Source organism: Tiliqua scincoides, chromosome 7 (assembly GCF_035046505.1).
Source record: "Tiliqua scincoides isolate rTilSci1 chromosome 7, rTilSci1.hap2, whole genome shotgun sequence".
In the NCBI taxonomy this organism is placed as follows: Eukaryota; Metazoa; Chordata; class Lepidosauria; order Squamata; family Scincidae; genus Tiliqua; species Tiliqua scincoides.
In genome coordinates, this window is record NC_089827.1 from 25,210,789 (window position 1) to 25,232,667 (window position 21,879).

At 43.0% G+C, this 21,879-nt stretch overlaps 1 protein-coding gene across 1 annotated transcript in view; it reads left to right on the plus strand.

Annotated features, from left to right (window-relative positions):
- The window catches only part of FAM185A (family with sequence similarity 185 member A), a 46,025-nt gene that overhangs the window by 11,259 nt on the left and 12,887 nt on the right, over positions 1–21,879 (plus strand). The window contains exons 4-5 of the mRNA XM_066633535.1: positions 1,715–1,853; positions 12,042–12,083. Of these exons, the coding sequence (XP_066489632.1) occupies positions 1,715–1,853; positions 12,042–12,083 (181 nt within the window). The remainder of the gene's footprint in view (positions 1–1,714; positions 1,854–12,041; positions 12,084–21,879) is intronic.

Sequence of the window (21,879 nt, forward strand, 5' to 3'; positions counted from 1 at the left end):
CCCGGTGACTTATTTATCTTTAATTTATCAATGAGGTCTGAAACATCTTCTCTTTTAACCTCTATCTGACTTAACTCCTCGGTTAGGAGGGGCCGTTCGGGCAGCGGTATCTGCCCGAGGTCTTCTGCCGTGAAGACAGATGCACTGGCCTGACACAACTGCTCTCAGTGTGAGGGTGACTGTTCGACCTCTTGATTGAGCTGTGGGCCAAGGGCTCCCGCTGCTTGCTGTTTCATATCTGTGAAGCAGCATCGGCAGCAAAGGAAAGCCAGCCTTGCTTTGTGCAAGGCCTTTTATAGACCTTGAGCTATTGTGAGACCGTCATTCATTCATATAAATTCCATCTCTAATATATTCATTTATGTAAATTTATTCAAATTTTTAAATGTAAATTCCTTTTTTCCTGGCCCCTGACACAGTGTCAGAGAGATATTGTGACCCTTCTGTCAAAAGGCTTGGACACCCCTGCAATAGAACATGTAACAGTAAAATACTTTCTGGACTAGTTCTACCTTTAAAACTGGAAGTATGCTTTAAAAAAGTGTTTAAATATTAATCCTTACGTTTTACAGGCAGCTACAGTCCTAGAACCTTCTCTTGAGCCTTGGCTCAGTAAGGTGTGCTTGTAGTGATGCTTGCTGTGGAGTACTGACAATCTAGGTATATTGGAAGCTGTCTGAATTAAAACAAAATGTTATCAAGATGAATCTAAAAACTGACACTGCCTGCATTTTTAACTTCTACAGAGGGAATCTCTTCATCAGCTCATCTTTTTACTGTTTTACTTTCTGGTGGTGTTACTAGTTTTGCCTTTCATTCTCCCATTCTCAAATCCAATTGCTAGCCATCGTGTGGCTCCATGTACCATCTAGCTCTTGCTTCTTGGCAGTACTACTCTGAAGTTGTTCATTGCATCAAAGCTGGGCATTTATTTCCAATATTGGGAAAGTTTGGACTATAATCTTAATTTGTCGTACTGCAACTCCATGGATCGCCATTTTGCAGGGCAATGCACCTAGCTTCTGGTACATAACTCCTAGTTGCAGGATATGCAGCTGTTTGGTGGCCATGTGAGGGGCAACATGGAAATGAAGTTCTTCCTGGGGTCTAGCACAGATGTAAAAAGTGGTCTGTCTCTTACAGCCCAATCCTATGCATGTTTACTGAGAAGTTCCATTTTAGTCAAAGGGGTTAACTCCCAGGCAAGCATGGATAGGGTTGCAGCCTTAACCATGGTTGTGATTAGGGGTATGTCATGGAATCTCACCTTCCCTCCACTCAACTTCTGCTCTTTGGTACAAATTCTCGCCTCCTCTGCTGTGGTCAGTATTTCATTGGCAGTGATGTAAGCTATGGTTAGGACCAGCTGAGAGCTTTGCTGTTGTTTTGCAAGAAAGCGTGATGTGTCTTGGTCACTGATTTTATGCATTTTTGTGACAAACTGAAACAACTATGAACAAATTGACTTGTGCCCTTCTGGTTTGGTTTTGCTGTTTGTATGATTGCATTTTCAAACTTTTATGAGTAATGCATTCTGTATCAACTTTAGTCAAGCACGCAGGCACTTTTTTGTCAGCAATGAGCTGTAGACTTCAGGACACCAGTGTGTGATATCTGGAAACTGTTTGACATTCAGTGAAGATGAACTGATGCTGCTTTATTTATTATGGCCATAATGCAATTATGTTTGTTGGATTTTTTTTTCCTTTTACAGGGTGTAAACATAGAAAAGTTACAAGGGTCATCCATTAACATTTCTACTAAAGATGGATTGTTAAAAACAAAATATCTTTATGCAGAATCTTCATTTCTGTCTTCCGAAGCTGGTGACATTCTCCTGGGGAATGTTCATGGTAAGACAGCAAAAGACTTTTGATCTACAATTAGAGCTTCCTTGGTTTTGGTAAATGCCTTTTTAAGGAAAAAAAACATTCTTTTGTGTGCACAGCAGGCTGCCTGCCTGTGTTTATAAAGCTAAATATATTATAAAAGTATTTTTAACCTCTTGGGAAGACTTGTCAGATTTTAAAAATAACTTTTATCAACTTTTTTCAAGGACTGATCTTTTTGTTTTGGTATCTTGAAGTGGGCTAGAAGACAAGTGTGCTTCAACAGGGGAACTAAGGCTGCAATTCTATACACAGTTATCTGGGAGTAATTTCTTAAATAACTGGAATTCAGTTGGTCTTACTTAATATAATAATAATATACAGTATTTATATACCGCCTTTCTTGGTCTTTATTCAAGACTTTATTCAAGGCGGTTTACACAGGCAGGCTTATTAAATCCACGCAGGGATTTTTACAAATTGAAAGAAGGTTCTCTCTTTCAAGAACCACCACATTCAAGGTGTTACACTCCGATCTGGTTTTAACATTCTGGCCTCCATCCTCCCACGCTCCGAGCAGATGGAACAGCTCAGCTGCAGCTTGTCAGCTGCTTCAAGGTCGCACGGTGCCGGTGGCCTCGAACTGGCGACCTTGTGGATGTTAATCTTCAGGCAAATGGAGGCTCTACCCTCTAGACCAGACCTCCTGCCCTTACTTCTGACTAGACATTTGTAGGCTTGCACTATAAGTGTAACAGACACGCAGCTGAAGTGTTGGGTAAAATTCCCAGTCAGAGTTTGAGGTTAGTCTACGTTGGAAGTCAAGAGTCACGTCATTATAACAATTTAGGTATAAGATACAGAGAATAGACCTCCAGAAGTTGCACCTACAAAAAGAGGTAGACCAAGAATGTAGGCAGAAATACAAGGAAAGTTAGATTGGGAATGATGGAAGGTCTATGGTAGCAGCTATAAAGCACCTTCGTTGTACATCAAAGTCTAGGTTAGGTCCAGGACCTTATAGAAAAAGCATTGAGCCAATTCATGCTTGCAAATAACAGTGCATCCTATCCAAGTTTATTAAGGGCTCAATCCGATCCAACTTTCCAGCACTGATGCAGCCGCAACGCAGCCCCAAGGTAAGGGAACAAACGTTCACTTACCTTGAGATGGCCTCTGTGACTGCCTCCCCACCAAAGGATGCAGTGCATGCCCCATTGGCAGAGCTGAACAGGCACTGGAAAATTGGATAGGATTGGGCCCAAAGTCCCATAGTATCCAGTGGGATTTAGTGTATATAGGAATGCAGAGTAGACTACTGTACAGGGTAGGTAGTGATGAAGAATAAATGCTGGGAGTAGGAAAGCAGTTTAAGTAGAAAATCACCAGGATGTCCCAACAGAATCTAGGTATACAGAAAAAGTCTTCAGATTAGTCCAACTTTTGGGTGCATTTAATCAGATGGCTTCAGGATATAGTTGTTTTGTTTCACCTAGGTTGTCTTTTTGGCTTTTATTTTGTTTTGCAATTCACTTTGATCTCTTAGAAAAGAAATTTAAAAATTAAGTACATAAAATGTACTGCAGAGTTGTCAGAGTGTCAAAGGAAGACATCCAGTCTTGTGGATCTTCACTATACTTTTGATAACTGGTTTGTACATGCATTGAAATTGAGTAGTTGTACTCGTGTTCCAGTTAAAAACCACAGTTATTAGGCTGATGTCTGGGTTAGCCAATTACAAGTGTAATATCAGAAGAAACCATACTGCAAACTAGAAGCTATTATATTGGCAGCCATTATTGGAAGCTGAGGCAAACATGAGGCAAATTAAATTTAATCTTTCTCTGGTTATATTTAAAAAAGCTGTACTGCTTTTTGATCCCATTTTAAAATATGATTTTCTAATGATAAAGAGCTGGTGTCACATGAGGAAAGCCCTATGTTTTCCCTTTGGATATAAATCAACAGTTTGTGGGAAAACTGATGAGCAAGAAGAAATTCCAATGGCATTACAGTCTTATCTTTGTGAGTCAATGACCAATTCATATTACTGCAGCAATGTGTGAGAGCTACTTCAGTGTAGCTCCATTACTTAACAACTGACTGAGGAACCGTGTGGACCCAGGATATGAAACAGTTCCCAAGCCAGCATCGTCTTTCCTGGAGGATAGGAAATGTTGGTGTGGAAAGATATAAATTGGGTCTAAATCTTTGCAGAAATCAACGGGGTTAATCATTCTTGGCGTAGTGATGACTTGCAATGATTTCACTTGTGTTAGAAATTTTTTTTTGGCTTTGGGGCTGGCAGTGTGCACTCTAGCCAACCCACTGGCAATTTCTCTACCACTCTTGGGCAAATGTCCTGTGTTTTGGTCCAGTGGTTTTCATCTTGTCTTGGAAGGATGAGTAATGTGAGTATCTTGTGTATGAGATATATTGGTGGTCCAAACGTGGGCGTGCAGTCCTCTAGTCATAATTCATTTAGCCTCCCAGTGTGCGTATTTGCCATGTGCTTCAGGTCTTCAGTCATGGTGATTCAGAGCAGAACTTTGTACCAGCTGTGAAAACTACCTATCTTGACCCCTCCCCCCCAAGAAGTTCAGTATTATGTTACCAGGACAGGATAATAAGCTATCATTTTGCATCAAGTTGTACTTGCTGTGTGTGTGTGTGTGTGTGTGTGTGTGTGTGTGTGTGTGTGAGAGAGAGAGAGAGAGAGAGAGAGAGAGAGAGATACATAAAAGCACATTCTTTCCTTAAAAATGAACTGAATGCTGACTTAAACTTCTGGCTGCCATCCCGGCTTTCAGAATAGAGCCAGACTGACTGGGCACACATGAGCTTAAATAAATAAATTTTATATTAAAAATTATGGACGTACAGGCTATATTTAACACTGGTGTAGTTCACTGTCGCCAATTACAATGTCCATTAGACTTCTAATGGATAGATTCTTAGTGTGAATTATCATGATCATGTGGTTATAAAGGCCTGTTCTGGACACTTTAAATTAAACATAAAGCATACAAAGGACATTCACAAACCTTTTAATGCATATACCCACCGCTCTGTAAAAACATGTAGTATTCTGTCAGGGTACTGCATAAAAGACAAACAGAGTTGTATCCGGTTTAAACAGGATTAACTTGGGCATTACTTCATGCTTATTTTTAGAAAACTGTTAATGAAATGTTATTAGAACTCAACTATTCTTAAACGATGTTCTTTCTATTAAATTTAGCAGTTCTAGTAAAAAAAAAAAAATCCTAAGCCTGTTTAGTTCAGGTTTTGCAGCTATTGGTATACTCCAACTGACTTAATGGACAATTGACTGGAAAGATCTTCTTGTTTTCTTTTTGCTCGTTCTGCATAGGATTGATTTTTCCATGAAAAACAAATTTTGGTGTACTAAACTCAGTGAGGGTGTATCTTCTGTTTCTAAGGGCACAATCCTAACCCCTTATGTCATTGCTTTCCAGCGCTGGCATAGCGGTGCCAATGGGACGTGTGCTGCATCCTGCAGTTGGGTGTCACTCACAGAGGCCTCCTCAAAGTAAGGGGATGTTTGTTCCCTTACCTCAGAGCTGCATTGCCCTTATGTCAGTGCTGGAAAGCACTGACATAAGGGGTTAGGATTGCGCCCTAAGACAAATAACAGAAGTAAGATATACCCCTGAATGTATATGAAACTCTCTTCACCCATCCCTACACTGCACTTGCATGGACAGGCACTGGACATTCCAGTCTGTTGACAAGAATGTGAAGGCTGTGTCACTCCCATATCTCCAGTCCTTGGTCAAGGACTGTAAATATGGCACTCATCTTCTTTCGTCAAATGAAGGAAAGAATGATGAACAGCAATATGGGAGGCATAGGCAACTTTCATATTACCTCTAATGGGCTGACGGGATGCTTGTGTACTTGTCCATGGCCCATATGCATGCACTTGGGGGTGGGGGTGGAGGGAACAAGGCTTGGTTACATTCTGAATCAAACTTCAGGTGGTATTAGTTGTCTCAGATTTTTCTGATTAGACTTAATTGGTCTTTGATTGGAAAGCCAAAACAAGACATGCTGAGCTATGATCTTGGATGCTGTACACTTCCCTTCTGATGATGATCCCAGAGGAATCAGAAAGAAGGAATCCAAAAGAAGCCACAGAACCCTTCTACTGCATTTTGTTTAAAGAACAACCTGGCTGCAAGTTGATGTTGAAGCTCAGACCTGTATTTTCCTATCTATAGATAAAATTTAGGCATGCAGAAAAATGGTTCTAATTATTGCTTGTGAAGAACAGAAGACAAAGAAGTATTAAATTGCTTTCATAAGTTATGCATTACTGTTGCCCAAACTCGGTTCTTGCTGGATTTTGACACCATTGGTCTCATGCAGAATAAACAAATATTTGGCTAGGTAGAGTATCTAGATTTAAGGGTTGGTTAGTATTAAAATGATAGGGTTCATTAAACAGCGGTATTGGTGGAACAATTATGTGACCACACAATTCTTGGAGAAGCTCATCTTTCAAAGCAGCATACTTGAACTTGCTTCATCTAATTTGGTTTGGGGGAACTTGGTTGATTTTAAAATGCTTACCACTTCTTAAGGATATCTTTAAAAAAAGTCCTAAACCAAATGTGGTATTGCATCTTATTACAGATTGTTTTAGTGTTTATATAAAATGTGAATTTTAACCAGGAAAAACAAAAGAAATGAGCAAAGAATATATGCCATTGTAAAGGATTATCTGGAGATTGCCTAGGAGCCTCAAACCCTAGGACATAGTCTGTAGTGTTTATACAGAGGCGCTAGCCTTAGCCTCAGTATGTTGGCAATGACAGCAGAGCACACTCTGCTTCTGCGCAAAGAGCACACTCTTTGGAGAGCAGCCTTGGATAGCATGCTGAGTCTGAAACCCAGTAGCCGGTAAACAGAGGATGTTATGAAGAAGCGCTTATCTAGGAATGTATTGTGGTCAAGCTAGAACTAGCTAGTAGGCAGCCAGTATAAGCAACCTTCAGTAATTTTCCCTATTGCATAGCTTTGCATCATGTGTTTTGAGAATGAATAAAAGTCTGTGGAAGCTAGCCGGGAGGACGGACTTCTCCCTCAATCTCATACCATCCTACTTCTGGCTCAGCTCTTCCTGCATCAACCCGCTGAATGAATGTCTGCCGTGTCTCATTCATTGCTCTGCGCCTCGCTGTTCTTGTTTATAGTCTAAACTTTCTCAGTGCCTCTGCACTCCCACCAAACAACAAGGCCCCAGAAGCCTTGGTTGTTTCCCATAACAGCATTGCGCAGCTACAATAGTCTACATTTGAGGCTTGCAGGATTAGAACTGAACTAGGGATTGGGCAAAATAACTTGTACAGCATACAGCTTCATGCAGGGGTTGTAATGTCTGGTATCTGCCTACTGGGCTCATAACCCTGAAGAGTGTTTGTATACCAAGTGCTAGTGGCTGCAAGTGAGGATAACCTAGAGCAGTAAGAACATAAGAACAGCCCCACTGGATCAGGCCATAGGCCCATCTAGTCCAGCTTCCTGTATCTCACAGCGGCCCACCAAATGCCCCAGGGAGCACACCAGATAACAAGAGACCTCATCCTGGTGCCCTCCCTTTAGTTCTCAAACTTTGGTATCTGGAGCCCCGTCCACTCTAACAATGGTCTCAGGGAGCTCCAGGGCTCCAAGGAACATACATCGAGAAATAGTGTTCTGGAGGCTTTCCATGAGATTGTGGCCACACATGTAAACTGATTTCTGTTATGGTTCTACATAGAGCATTGCTGCAGAAAAGCATTTTTCAGTGGGAGGAGGAATTGTATTTGAATTGGCTATAGGACAGAACAAGGACAGGATCGACACATTAAGACATTGTTGACTCACCTCAGGAGGGCTCTCAATAGTTTAGTAAAACCTTTGTTTCTACTATTTCAAAATAAAGAGCTACAGGAGACCTTGACAGATGGAAACAATTATCATAAGGCACCTAAGTATGCTTCAGAAGGGTTGATACTATGCCTTAGTTTATGAAAGCTGGGATAGCCACAAGATGATGATGATGTAGCAAGACAGGAGAAAAAAACAATAAGGGAGAACCAAGGTCTTAAAGCAAGTAATAAGAAGTGCAACTGAGGCCCAAACCACTCAGAAATCCATATGGTAATGGGCATTTTTCACAAAATAAACACATATTGGGAAGCAATACTCATATGGCTTTCTTTATTTTGTGGCACAAAACCTGGAGAATATCCAAGCACCTTTTTGTCTCATTGTGCACCTAACCTGTGAGTTTGGATTTTTTCACATAGGTTTTAGAATTCATGGTTGCAAATCCCATGTGGTTCTTGCTATGTGAGAGTGGGTTCCTAGATCACCCTCCTGGGGAGCCCTTTTTCACCCCAGCACTTCCTCTTACTGGACTTGCTTTTAAAGGAGAGAAAGGCACAAATGGGATGTGTGATTGAACTGTGGTCTGAGAAATTTAGATTGCGTTAGCTCATGATGGAGGGAGCAGACATTTCCATGGATATGAGGGGCCTCACAATCCCCACTTCAGTGTTCTTGGGCATGTATGCGAATAGCGTTTGTTGGTGTGGAGTGCTGCTATTGTAAGTGCAGCTATTGCTGGTGTGGAGTGCTGTTGAATACTGTTGTTTGGACTCTTTATTAGAACATTGCCAATTGGAACCATTTTTTAAATAAAGTCTTTCTTGCTTCCAAAAAACCATTGCCTTGTTTGCATCATCACCTACTCCTGCCCCCAACTGTTAAAGAGCTGCAGTGTGCATCACTTATTCTTTTGGCAATCTCCTCATATGCTCTGTCTCTTGAGTGCAGTCTTGGGAGGGGCAGCAGACATTTTCCCTCTGTTGTGGATGGTTCCTGCTCAGCAGAACCTTGCCCTGGAAGAAGCAGAAATTGTGCAAGATGTAGCTTGTCATAACCACTACCAGGACCAGCTGTTCCTTGCAGATTACTCACTTCAGGATAATTCTCCACAGCCTACTGTTTGAAGGCTTTCTCCAGTGTCATTCTGCACCAGCTCAGGAAGTGGTTGTAGTGCTTGTTCTTCAGGATGGAGGGATGAGAGGTAGGGCTTCATCAGGTATGGGTGCAGTGCGTAGGATCCTCCAGAACAAAGGAGACATAAAGACATGGCACCTGCCAGGGCCCCCCAAAAGGATACAGGAATGGCACTATGAAGTTCAGCACTGCCTGAAGCACAATGGAGTGGTGCCTCTTGCAGTTGAGGTAACAGTTGGACACAGAATCATAATGTGGCTACTGTCCATGCACCAACACAGTTTATGAAGCCCATGGCACAAAACTTTTCAATCACCAAGCCCAGTAACCAACCCCAGGATGGTATCTCATGTCAATAGTTCAACGCTGATAGGGTCATGGGTATGATCCAGAGCCCTGCAAGAATTAGGGGGCTTCAGTTTCTGGTATGGTAGATAAGTCCTGGGTGAGAGTTTGTCCCTTCCTCTCTGTCATGAATATGTACATGTTAGGACTAGGTTAGCATGTGAAGTCTGAACCAAACTAAGTCAGTAACAGAGAAGTGGCTAGCAGTTCCTAACTGCAAGAATGTGAGTAAACAAGCAAAAAGATTGTTGTCTCTCCTTTGCTGGCTAGAAAGGATAGACAACAAGAATTATAGCCCATTGGAATGTTTAACACCTCAGTAGACTGAGGGGCGCTGGAATGGAATGAAGCTATGGATCTCCAGTTGGGAGGGGTAAGAACTAGGAGGCCTAGCAACCAGACCCACTCAGAGAAGGTTCTGTCCTCAAAAGTTTCTGATTGGACCAGGGGTGCTCAATAGGTGGATCGCGATCTACCGGTAGATCGCGGAGTGCCGACCCCCCCCTTCAGGTGCCTCTGGGAGGAAACGCCGGGAGTAAGGCCCATTGTACTCAATGGGGCTTACTCCCAGGTAAGTGTGGCTAGGATTGCAGCCTCACAGCCTAATCCTAGGCATGTCTACTCAGGAGTAAGTCCTGTTATACTCAGTGGGGCTCAAGGTACACCAACATACATTGTACACGTAAATGTTATATGTTATGATGGCGCGAACATTGTAAAAAAAACTCTGGTAGATCTCCGGGCCTTGCTGGGTTTCAAATTAGCTCTCGAGCCAAAAAAGTGTGAGCACTCCTGGATTGGACAGTCTAAGTATGAAGTCAATCAGTACTATTAGCATAAAAAGTATAATAATGAGTGCCCCAAGGGGGGTGGCTGGTTCTTCTTGGGCAGAGTTTTTGGGTGCAACATCCTACACGCTGTGAGCTCCATTGTCCACCATGGGCATCTGGCCTCACAGGTAGCCTGGAGCTAAGAGTAACTTACCCAGGTGAGAGATAGGTATTAACAGAGATAGCCAGCTAGCTTTATTATTTTATTGCTGATTTGTTTCCTAGATGTTTATACCTCTAGCATTTGCTGCCTTATGTAACCTTATGTACTTAATAAACTAAAATCTCTTTTACCAAGTTGTTTCATTGTCTATTGGGGACAAAGGTTCAGAATCCTGCCTAGCCGTTGAGCAAGCTACCAAGTGCTCATTGAGGTCTAGTAACTTGAGGAATGAAGCTTTAATTGGGGGGAAAAGCTCAGTGCCTGCAAGGGATAGAGTTAAGCCTAGAGGGTCTCAGTGTCCCTGGACTGAAGCACTGGCTCATACAGGGTGGTGGCAGTACTACTGGACAGGGGGGCCTTGAGGGCTTTAGGGTTCGAGAACCAAGAACTCTGAGCACCCCAAACCCCCCTAAGTTTACGACACTCTCCCCCTTGTGCCCAGGTTATTTGCAAGAGTTTCTTGCCTGTGCACTGTGGAGTGACCTCTGTAGTTTACAGATGGGGCATGCACATTAAGTTAGAAGTCTGTCTCCTACTTCCCAAGGATTCCTTTATATCCCAGAGGATCGAGTTAGTCAACACTTTGTACCATTCAAGCAGCACAATGATTTGGTCATCTCAGTGGTACAAATCCATTAGTTCAGTTCCTGGTGAGACCAGATTCTGGAGAGAATTGCTGATGAGCTATTCACATACCAATCCAAGATATTTTTCAATTCCAAGAACAATTTCAATTGTTCTTAATTGCTTTCTGTTGTAAAGTATAAAAACTTGTTAGAATGATGACGAATGATTCATAGCCATTTCACCAGATGCTTGATACTGTGTAAGATTCAGCCTTTATGTGAATAAATTTATGTTGCGCTAACTTAATGGGCATAATTAAGCATTATAATTGTTTAGAAGCATAGTTGGAGCTTAGTGGAGAAGGGCTGCAGAATTGCCTTTCCCCAGACCATAAGGGCACAAGCCTAACCAGGTCTACTTGGAAGTAAGTCCTATTTTGTTCAATGGGGCTTACTCTTAGGAAAGTGTGGTTAGGATTGCAGCCTAAGTTTCATATTCCTTGCTTCATCTTGTCCCAAATCTGTGGCTCTGCACTGTGGAAGGTGAGAGAGAGCCATTTCATCCCAGAAGTGCCACAAGGACAAAATAAGGGTGACCTAGCTCTTTCCCTCCACTAGGCAGGAGTCCTAGTGCCAAAGCCTATCCCAGTATCTACCAGGCTGGTAGCAGAACGACAGTGCTCTTCATGCAGGCAGTTACACAAAAATCAGTTCTGTAGGCTAAAATGAAGGAACACAGACTGGGGGGGGGGGAGATACTACTTTAAACCTGCACATTTCATCTGCAAAATATTTTGATAGAAATGGAAAGATCTGGGGAATGGGTAAGGTATTTAGAATCCACTGTTGTGGCACAGGCCATGAAAGACCATCCATGAAGTATGCCATGTCTTAATGGAGTGTGTGTAACTAAGACAATAGCAATCAACTGTTTTCTCCCAATGGTGTTCAAATGAAAAGTTAAAGTAATATGATTATTGGTTTTTACCCCCAAAGTGCCGAAAATGTTTTATCATTTTATATTCATGAAGTTTTTTACAGCTTATTTTTCATTTATTCCTTTTAACAATATAAAATGTATTAACGAATGTAACCCATAGATGGCATTTATTTCTGCTTATTTGTGTCAGTGCATGCCAAGTAAGAATCTGCAAACTGATGAATAGTAAGGATCAATATCACTTGATGTGTTGTTAACTCATCCCAGCATATTGTGCTACCTGATACAACATTGTCCCACACTGAAATGCAAATTTTTCTTCTAACTTTTGGGCAGGTGACACAACCGTTCAGAGCCAAACAGGAAACATTACAATAGGTAAGTTGGGAGATTTTGTATTTTTACCTTTCAGTTCCAGCAACCAAATGGGCATCCCATCAGTGCCTTCCATATACATACCTCCTGCCAGAATTGGTCAGCTGTTGTCTTGGTGTTATCAATGGCAAAAGTGGTGAAAGCTATCTATACTATTCTGTGTGCCTAGAAATCCTCTTTATATCTTAGACCAGGGGTCTCCAAACCCCGGCCTGGGGGCCAGGTGCAGCCTGCAGCAAGCCTCTATCTGGCCCACAGCCAGCCTCTGATCTCCTGAGAGCCTCTGGCCCAGTTGACCAAACACAACCATAGTTGTGCTTTTGGGGTGGGGGAATGAGAGTCCATTTAAGCGTGTGCTTTATTTCCTGGTCTGTGTTGGTGCTTGGAGAAATCCTTGACATTTGAGTCCATTTATTCACTCATCTAAGTTCCGTCTCTAATGTAATTATTTAAATTTTAGACTTAATTTTTTTCAGCCCTCGACACTGTGCCAGATATTTGATGTGACCCTTCAGTCGAAAAGTTTAGAGACCCCTGTCTTGGACAAATAAATCCAGTTCCTTCATCCATTAGCATATTCATTTTCACCTTATGAAAAGAGAACTACTGCCTCTGGCAATACTGCCCTTCAGGGCACAAATCTGTCTTCTCTACTGTAAAGCACCATGCATGTTGATGGAGCTATAATAATAAACGTTCTGTTCTGACGTGATACAGTCCAGAATTTGACCAGCACAGCCTACCATCCCATGCTGTGTAGTTTGTAGAGATGCTCTTGGATATCCCTACAGCCCATTGAAATCAGTGCCGCTAAACCAGAAAATGTTTTGGTTCCATTTCTTTCAATGGAACCATTCATAACCTGACTCTTGCTAGGTTATGGCCATTAATTTTTGAACTGCACAGTCTGAAGGCGTGTTGAACCACAGCGCAGTCCTTATGTTGCTTTAATTGGAAAATGAGATATAGGGTGAATAAAGTAGCTCTCAAAGTTCTGGTTGTTGTACTGACCTCTAAAAAGGACATGCCATTGAAGCCTAATACAGTGGTTCCCAAAGCGGTGGGTCACAACCCACCATTGGGAGCCAAAACAGGGCTATTCCCCCTTAAAGAGAGTGGCCCAGGAACGGGTCCCCAACAGCACTGCAGTAATCGTGGTGCAGCTGGGACCCAGAGAAATCCCCATATACCTGGGGGTGTCCTGCAGCCTTCTGAAGGGTCATGGAGGCTTGCAGCCTCCTCCACACAGCTGCAGTGAACTGCTTTCAGAGCTCACTTCTAGTTTGTGATCAAACAAACAAGAAGTGAGATCCAATTGCAGTTCGGAACTCACTGCAGCCATACAGAGGATGGTGGAGACGGCTGCAAGCCTTCATGAGGCTGCAGGATGCCCCCAGGTATGTGGGGATGTCCCTGGGTCCCCTTGACATGGCAGTGCTGTTGGGGCCACAAACCCCTGCTCTCGCTCCGCCCCCACAACAACTTAGTGCAGTCCCAAAGTCCGAGTAGGACTCTGGGAACCACTGGCCTGATGCTTACCCATTTGTCTTGAAACGTGGCAACCCTATGTGCTTGTAATGAAAGTTGCCAAAAATTGCTATCTTTATTTAATAGAGAGACAAGAAAATGTATATGTGTTCCTTTAACAGGAAGACAAAGCATTCAGCCACTTGGCTCTGAAAAAACTAGATATGACCTTTGCATAATGTACATTCCAGATGTCTCATTGAATGTAACAAGACACTTGATAATTGTATCCAGATTCTCTAACCTTAGACAGGCGATAGTTTTTATTCAACTAGACTATCAAAACTGATTTGTAATACTTTTGCATTCTGGATGGTTTGTGTCTTGTTCACCATCAGTGTTTACAACTGTTGCCTAGGGCAGCTAATTAACAGGAACCCCAAAGGCATGTTCAGGTTCCTGTGCACCAACAAAAAAGATACACAGCTTTCAGGAGGCTTAGCATGAAATTAGATTCACTACTCTGAAAACCTCTTTGACTAGAAAGAAATCTTGCTGCTATAAAGTTAGGTTTTAGGAAGCTAACATTCCATAATCTTCATTAGTTTATTTACAAAAATATACTTTTTTTTAGTAAAGAAGCAAATGCCTGTTTTATAACTTGCAATGATGAAACATGTATAAACACCCATATGATAGTGGAGGGAGTCTGGTAAAATTTACTACATAGACATTGATGGTAGCAGTATGTTCCTTACATCTTCTCCAAACCCACCATTGCTGTGACTTCTTTGGCACAGCTCCTTTAATCCCCATTCCCTACTATAGCTAGAGGTGTTTGTTTTGGTGAATAAGATAGGATTAAACAGTCCAAGTGTTACTGAACACAGTGGACTTACTTCTGAGTAAAATAACAGTTTTCAAACACCTCTATACACCTAAGAACATGTAACTGAATACATGTTCTTCCTCACAATCTCCCTCACTGTCTTCTGTTAACTCTTTTCTGTCAGATTTTAGATTGTAAGCTCCTTGAGACAGGGACTTGTCCTCTTATACTTTGTCAAATGTTATGCTTACTGATGATCTATAAATACAGGTTGAGCCTCATTATTTGCATTCTGTTCCAAGCACTCAGGTGGATGGCAAAAGCACTGTAGCAAATCAATTTAAAAAACAAAGTTTCTTTGCTCTGGTGATTTAAAAACAGCCTTGCTGACCTTTGTGATGTAAGATAAGAGTCATTAAGAAGACAAATCATCAATCCATCCTCCTCCAAGAGCTTACAAAGGCGCTTTACTCAGTCCCTCCCTTCACCAATGCAAAGTAATCACCTTTCTTTTATGTGCTCAGGGGGGAAGGGAGGGGTCGCCTGAAGAGAGAAGGATTGATAGATTGTCAACCAGCTGCCCTCTCTCTCTCATTAACGAGGATATTGTTAAAGGTCTTTTCAGTTTTTTAAACTGATTATAAAGGGGTGCATTTTTTCCCTTCTCCGGGGATCAGCACATTCCTTCTCATTTGCAGGGGCCATTTGTGTTGAGTCAAAGCCGTGTATAAAAAATCCGTGTATAACAAGGCTTGACCTGTATTGCCAAATTTGTTCACTCTGAGCTATCAGCTGACATGACTGGAGTGATTTGTTCTAGCCCAGGGGTGTCAAACATACGACCTGGGAGCCAGATGCAGTCAACGGAAGCTTTTTATCTGGCCCTCAGACAGCTGCTGAGCAGTGCTGAGGTGTTACTGCTGTAAGGACAGCCCAAATGAAAATTGGGCTATTCCATATCTTGAAATATGATCAAGATTTGCATATTTTCTCTTGTCATTTGCAGAGAAATGCACTCTGTCCTGAGTGAGAAAAAGTGCTTATTTTTGGTTTTGATGTTTAATGACATCACTTCCTGCCTAATGACATCACTTCTGGACAGACAGCCCTATACTGCTCTGGGCCAGGGTATCTTAGAGATCGCCTACTTCCATACAATCCAGCTCGTCCTCTTAGGTCATCAGACAAGGCCTTTTTACAAGTGCCGCCGCCTAGGGAGGTACGTGGGGTGGCGGCTAGAAATAGGACCTTCTCAGTAGTGGCACCAATGCTATGGAATTCCCTTCCCCTTGACTTAAGAATGGCTCCCTCTCTTGAGACTCTTCAGCGAGGCCTGAAGACCCTTCTGTTTAAACAAGCCTTCTGAGTTCTCAGCCTTTTTAACATCTTTTCAACATCTTTTAATTTTTTACAGGCCTGATTCTTTTATGACTTGCTGCTCTATGCTCTTTTTACCTTTTTACTACTTTTTATCTGACTACTGTTTTTATGATATGTGTTAATATGCTTTTATCTGTTTTTAAATTATGTTTTTAATCTGTTTTAACCTGTTGTAAGCAGCCTTGAGTTCCTTCGGGGAGAAAGGCGGGGTAAAAATAAAGTTATTATTATTATTCTGGCCCTCAAGAGGCATCATGAATGCCTGCAGCGAATGAGTTCCTGAGTGAGAAAAAGTGCTTATATTTGGTTTTGATGTTTAATGACATCACTTCCTGCCTAATGACATCACTTCTGGCCCTCAGGAGGCATCATGAATGCTTGGCCCTCTGTATGAAACAAGTTTGACACCCCTGTTCTAGCTCCTGTGGTCTCTCATATTGTCTTAGCTGTAGTATCTGCTTTGGTTCAGTTTAGGGATGTCCCTATGTACATACTTTGAGTACTGGAACCACTATGGAAACACACCCTCTGAGTTTTTGTTCATGCATTAGTCTTCATTCAACAATCTAACTTGGGGCAAACTGTTTCTGTCTGATTAGGTGAGGGTTTATGATGTCCTTCCTCCATCTCTGCCTTATGTGCGATTGCCTTATATATGAGTATCTATGGTGAATTCAGCATAGAGGCAAACTTTATGATGAACTGTAGTTATCGTGTTTACTGTCCAGGATTTGATCACTTTGGGGGAGAGAGAAATGAACAAGATTTCTGGACTATCAGCTCAGAATCAAGGGTTCCATGACCCTCTGATAAGTTGAGGGTCACTATCCTGGTAACTAGTTTAAAACAATGAACATTGTTTTGGTTTGTAGGATTATGTTGATTCCTAGCTGAGAGATTATTCTGCTCAAATAAAGAGCACATCACCATGGTCTCTTTTGCATGGACACATTGCTGAACATAGGGGTTAAAAAAGGAAAAGAAAGTAATACAGGATTTTACCATGAGTTACCCTGCCCATTGCATCATTTTGTACAACTTTGCACCAATCACTCAAAATGTCAAAATGTTTTAACATTTTCTTCTCAGCCAAGCTTGTGTATTGAATTTCACTGCATTTATTTAAACTCCATTAGAGCTTTGACAGTGAATATCGGGGACTGGCCAGAGTGGGTAAACCAGCTCTTGGAAAAGCTAAATACATTTTGTGGGGGAAAATATTTTGTTGTTTCTTTCTGTTTCTTTCACAGTGTGGTATTCCTCCCAGTGCTTTCATGGTTGAAAAGCTGAATTTAGAGGAGGATAATTCATTATCAAGATCTTACATCTCCTGCTGGGATAACAAATGTTCTATGTTTATGTAGAGTTTCAGCCTGTGCTTCATGGATGTTGTTGGAATTGTTCTGCACTTGTATCAGTTTCCTAAATTTATCGAGACTCGTATGACTTTATAAATGTGCAGATTATGCAATCCAGAGGTGCATGTGCACGGGTATACGATTTTCCTTTTGCTTTCAGAAACTCCTACCACCATCAGCGAACCTCTCTCCCAGTCTTTCTTTCCCTACTTCCAAAGAGGCTTATTGCCTGCACTTAGCAGGGCCCAGGGTTGGACTAGATAACCTCCAAGACTTATTTCAGTTATAATGTTCTATGATCCTGGGAATAGCTGAAAAGGAAAACTGGTATTAAAGTGCTGGCAGTGGTGGCCCACCCATAAAGTGGGCTGAAACACTACTTCGAGAAGGGTCTGTGGGAGCAATGGCCTGGTGGGAGGAGCTGCTCCATCCAGCTACTGGCTCATCTTCTACCTCTACAGCTTCGGTTTTCAAACTCTCAGGGAGTTTGAAACCCGCAGTAAGTCTCTGCAGGGATGGGGGGGGAGGTGGCAGGGGGAAGGCAGCGATGCGATCTCCAGGATCGCGTTGCTCAGGGGGCTATAGGGACTGGGGTGCACCCTGCAGTCCTTGGGTGTGGGGAGCCGGGCGCGAGCGCCTGCAGGGCTCCCCAGGTCAGGGAAAGTGAGAGTGGAGAGATTGCACTCTGCCTCCGCAAAACCGGAAGTGGAGGACAATCTCTACACTCTCACTTCCCCTGACCTGGGGAGCCCTGCAGGCGCTTGTGCACCGTTCCCTGCACCCAGGGACGGCTGCTGCAGGGTGCACCCCAGTCTCTGCAGCCCCATCAGAAGGGAAAGTGGAGCAATCGTGCTCCGCTTCCAGTTTAGCTGAGGCAAGGCGCGATCGCCCCACTCTCACTTTCCCTGACCTGGGGAGCCCTGCCAAAGGTCGTGCAGGGCTCCCTGCACCCCTGGGAGGCTACAGGAGGCTTGGGCAAGTGTACCCAAGCCCCTGCAGCCCCCCTGAGTGATGTGATCCTGAGGATCGTGCTGCTGCCTCCTCCCTGCCTCCTGGCTGCCCCCGCCCCTTAAGGGGAAAGGGACCAGGGCCCTCAGGCTGGGGTGTCATGATGCCCCGGCTTGAATACCACTGCTCTACAAGGAGAGCATGCAAGAAGAGAAAGGGGTAGGAGTAGCTACTGCAATCCTGTTCTTGCAATGTGGAAGAGAACTGCTGTCTTCTTTTCCACATCTTCACCTGCCAGGCTGGGATGATGGAATGGAACTTCCAAAATCCTCCCTGCCCTGCCAGTTTTGAAGATGCAGTGGGTAGAGGAGGTGTTGAGGGCTCACACAAACAAAAAAGGGGGGGTGGAATTTGGTGCTGCTTTGTGCCTTTGCACATCTGCAAGAGGCATTGAACCCTCTGCAGACATCTGCAAGAGGGATCTGAAGGCCTTAGGAGTGGACCTCAACAGGTGGGAAGCCCTGGCCTCTGAGCGGCCCGCTTGGAGGCAGGCTGTGCAGCATGGCCTTTCCCAGTTGGAAGAGGCACTTGGCCAACAGACTGAGGCAAAGAAGGAAGGCCCATAGCCAGGGAGACAGACCAGGGAGAGACTGCACTTGCTCCCGGTGTGGAAGGGATTGTCACTCCCGGATTGGCCTTTTCAGCCACACTAGACGCTGTTCCAGAACCACCATTTAGAGCGCAATACCATAGTCTTTTGAGACTGAAGGTTGCCAACTACTACTGTGCCTTTGACTTAAACCAGCACTGTGTGCTAGTATGTACACCCACTAATCTTCTCACTGGATCATGTTCTGCAATGCAGAGCCCCAGAGGCCAAGTATATGAGAGCCACCATGGTGCAGTGACTAGGCTTGTGTACTGGAGGCTTGGGTGTGAGAAACTGCTCTGCTCCTTCTCCTTTGGCAAGCTTGCTGGATAACCTTGGCCAGATTGCTACCTTTTGACCTAGCTTAACTCATAGGATTTTTAGAAGACTAAAACAGCAGTAGGCAGGTCAAATAACTTGTAACACTAAACACATCATGAGGGTGTCTGTCTCACATTAGCAGCTGTGGGAAACCTAATTAAGATCACAGCATGTGGGAAGGGGTACTTAATGCTGCAATCCCAATCTAAATCCCTCTCCCATGTGCCATTAGTCTTGGGAAGGCTTGGTTTGCTCCTGCACTCCTTTGAAGGAAGGGCAAGATCCCAATGTAATTTGGAGGTTAAAGAAAAAGAATACACATGTATTCACTCATACTTGGGACTTTCTGTTTAATCCCAGTGCAGTTGGCCTACATGAGCTGCTGGACTCCTGCGCGATTCCTCCCCTCTCTCAAGGATGAAAAAAGTAGTTTGGGCCATGGTGCACATGCATGTACTATGAGTGAAATCTAAGGAGAAAGTCTGATGGCAAACATGGACCTGGCAGTTGCAGCCTTTTATGAAAGTGTTCTCAGAGCAGAGGCAGCTTTCCAATCCCTACAACCTGGAAGTCATATCTTTAGAATTTCACAGTGTGATTCATCAAGTCCCAGTGCTGGCTCTGACCACTAAAGGGTTCAACTGCCAGCATTTTTCCCCCCATCCAAACCTGATGAACAGCTGTTACTAAGAAAAAAACTGAAAAGCCAATGAAAAACTTCTTCTCCTGAGCCACAGCTTTGCTAGACCATGCTGAGATATTCTGGCCATGCTAAACTAATTTGGTACGGTTGTGCTTCTCTTAATTCAGTTCCTTGTTACACCTGCTGTGTCTTACCAGTACAAAAAGGAAACCAGAAACTTATCATAATCTTATTTAATATAGTCTTATTAGATGGTTGGGAGGAGAGTTCTTTCCATGAATCTCCATCAGCTGTCTCTCCTTCAGCTACGATTAACTCATGTCTATTTTGAATTAGCTGGTTTAACTCTCCTTTTTGAATTGGCTTTGCCCTTTTAGCCAGGAGACCCTAAGTGCCTGATCACAGCCACCTGAGGATCCCAAGGGGCCATTCAGTGATTCATGATATTTTAAAACTGTTGTGGTATAAATAGCCCCAAAGTAAGTGATCGGCATATTATTTGCTGTTTTCCTCTCTGTTGTAAATATAAAACTGAACAAAAATAGGCTCATCAACATTTGCCTTTAGCCCCAGAAATCTGTCTTTCATAAGCTTAAACAAAACTATCAGAACTGTTCCTGCCAAGATAAAGTGCTAGTCAAAACGAGGATGGTTGAAATCTCTTAAGAGCATCACATCATTTATCACAGCCATCTGTTTGTTTTGGTTTAAGAGTTATTCCTCTTTGTACATTTCCTTTAATCAGTAAGATGCTCCATACGAACTGTAGAATTTAACTTCACCTCATTTTATGCACATTGGACACTTTCCAGAATCCAAGGTTAGCCACGAGCTCCACAGAACGCAATGGAATGGGGGAGGCATGACTAACTGAAATCCTGTTGATTTCAAGGTTAACTCATTCTTTGCTAGTTTGTGCCTGTGTCCTTTTTTTTTTAGCACTTGCAAACTTACTGTTGCTATTTACATTCAACAGCTCTGATCCAACATGGTGCACAAGGAGCAGTTGACGCTCCGCAGCCATATAAAAACAACAACTACAAACATCCTCTTAAGCATTGGGTTGGCATGAAAGAGAGGGCATTTCTCCTCAGCTGCCAGCTTCTAAAATACAGTCCTGTGTGGAATCCTTCACGTTTCATGTACAACTGGAGCTTCTGTGCCTGCAAGGAGACTCTGAGGCAGGCCTTTTGCAAGAAAAAGGAACACAGATTATTTACCACCTCTGTTTCCTCCTGAGATCTGTAGCAACACCTGTGAGAAGCTGTATATCCTAAATACTAATTTTGTTAATTTAGATCAAGGGTGACCAAACCCTGACCCAGGAGCCATTTGCAGCCCTTGGGGACTCCCAATCTGGCCCACTAGGAATCCCCAGTCTCCAATGAACCTCTGGCCCTCCAGAGATTTGCTGGAGCTCTCACTGGCCCGATGCAACTGCTCTCAGTGTAAGGCCAACTGTTTGACATCTTGTGTGAGCTGTAGGATGAGGGCTCCCTCTGTTGCTTGCTATTTCACATCTGTGATGCGGCAGCGGCAGCGAAGGAAAGGCCAGCCTTGTAAGGCCTTTAATATGCTGTCTTGCTATTGCAAGACCTTCATTCATTCATATAAGTTCCATCTCTAATATATGCATTTATGTAAATTTATTCAAATTTGAAATGTAAATGAATTATTTTTTTCCCCTGTCCTCAACACAGTGTCAGAGAGATGATGTGGCCTCCTGCCAAAAAGTTTGGACACCCCTGATTTAGATTGCAATCCTATGCAGACTTACCTGGGAGTAAGTACCATTAGATTCAAGAAGAACTTACTTCTGAGTAGACGTGCATAGGACTGCACTGCCAAACTTTTATTTTAAGCTGCAGCTTTGGAAACGTGGTCACTGGCAGCCTAGTGGAAGGCTCCCAAAAGAGCTTGGTTTCCTAAGAATTTGTTGAATGGAAACGCCCTGTCAGTTTGAGGACTGGGAGGACATAGTAGTTTGCTGATTATTCAGTAATTATCAAATCCTGTTTATAATGAGGTGTTGTCCAGTAACTTCTGTGATATCATTAATTTGTGGTCACTCAGCAGCCTAGGTTTTCTATAGATCCTGACAAAAGCTAACTTTTTTTTTCCAGCCGGTGAATTGGATTATGTACTAGTCTTCCTTTTTCTCGCATAGATAGAGCAAAATCCCTTTTGGAACAGTAGGAAGGAAA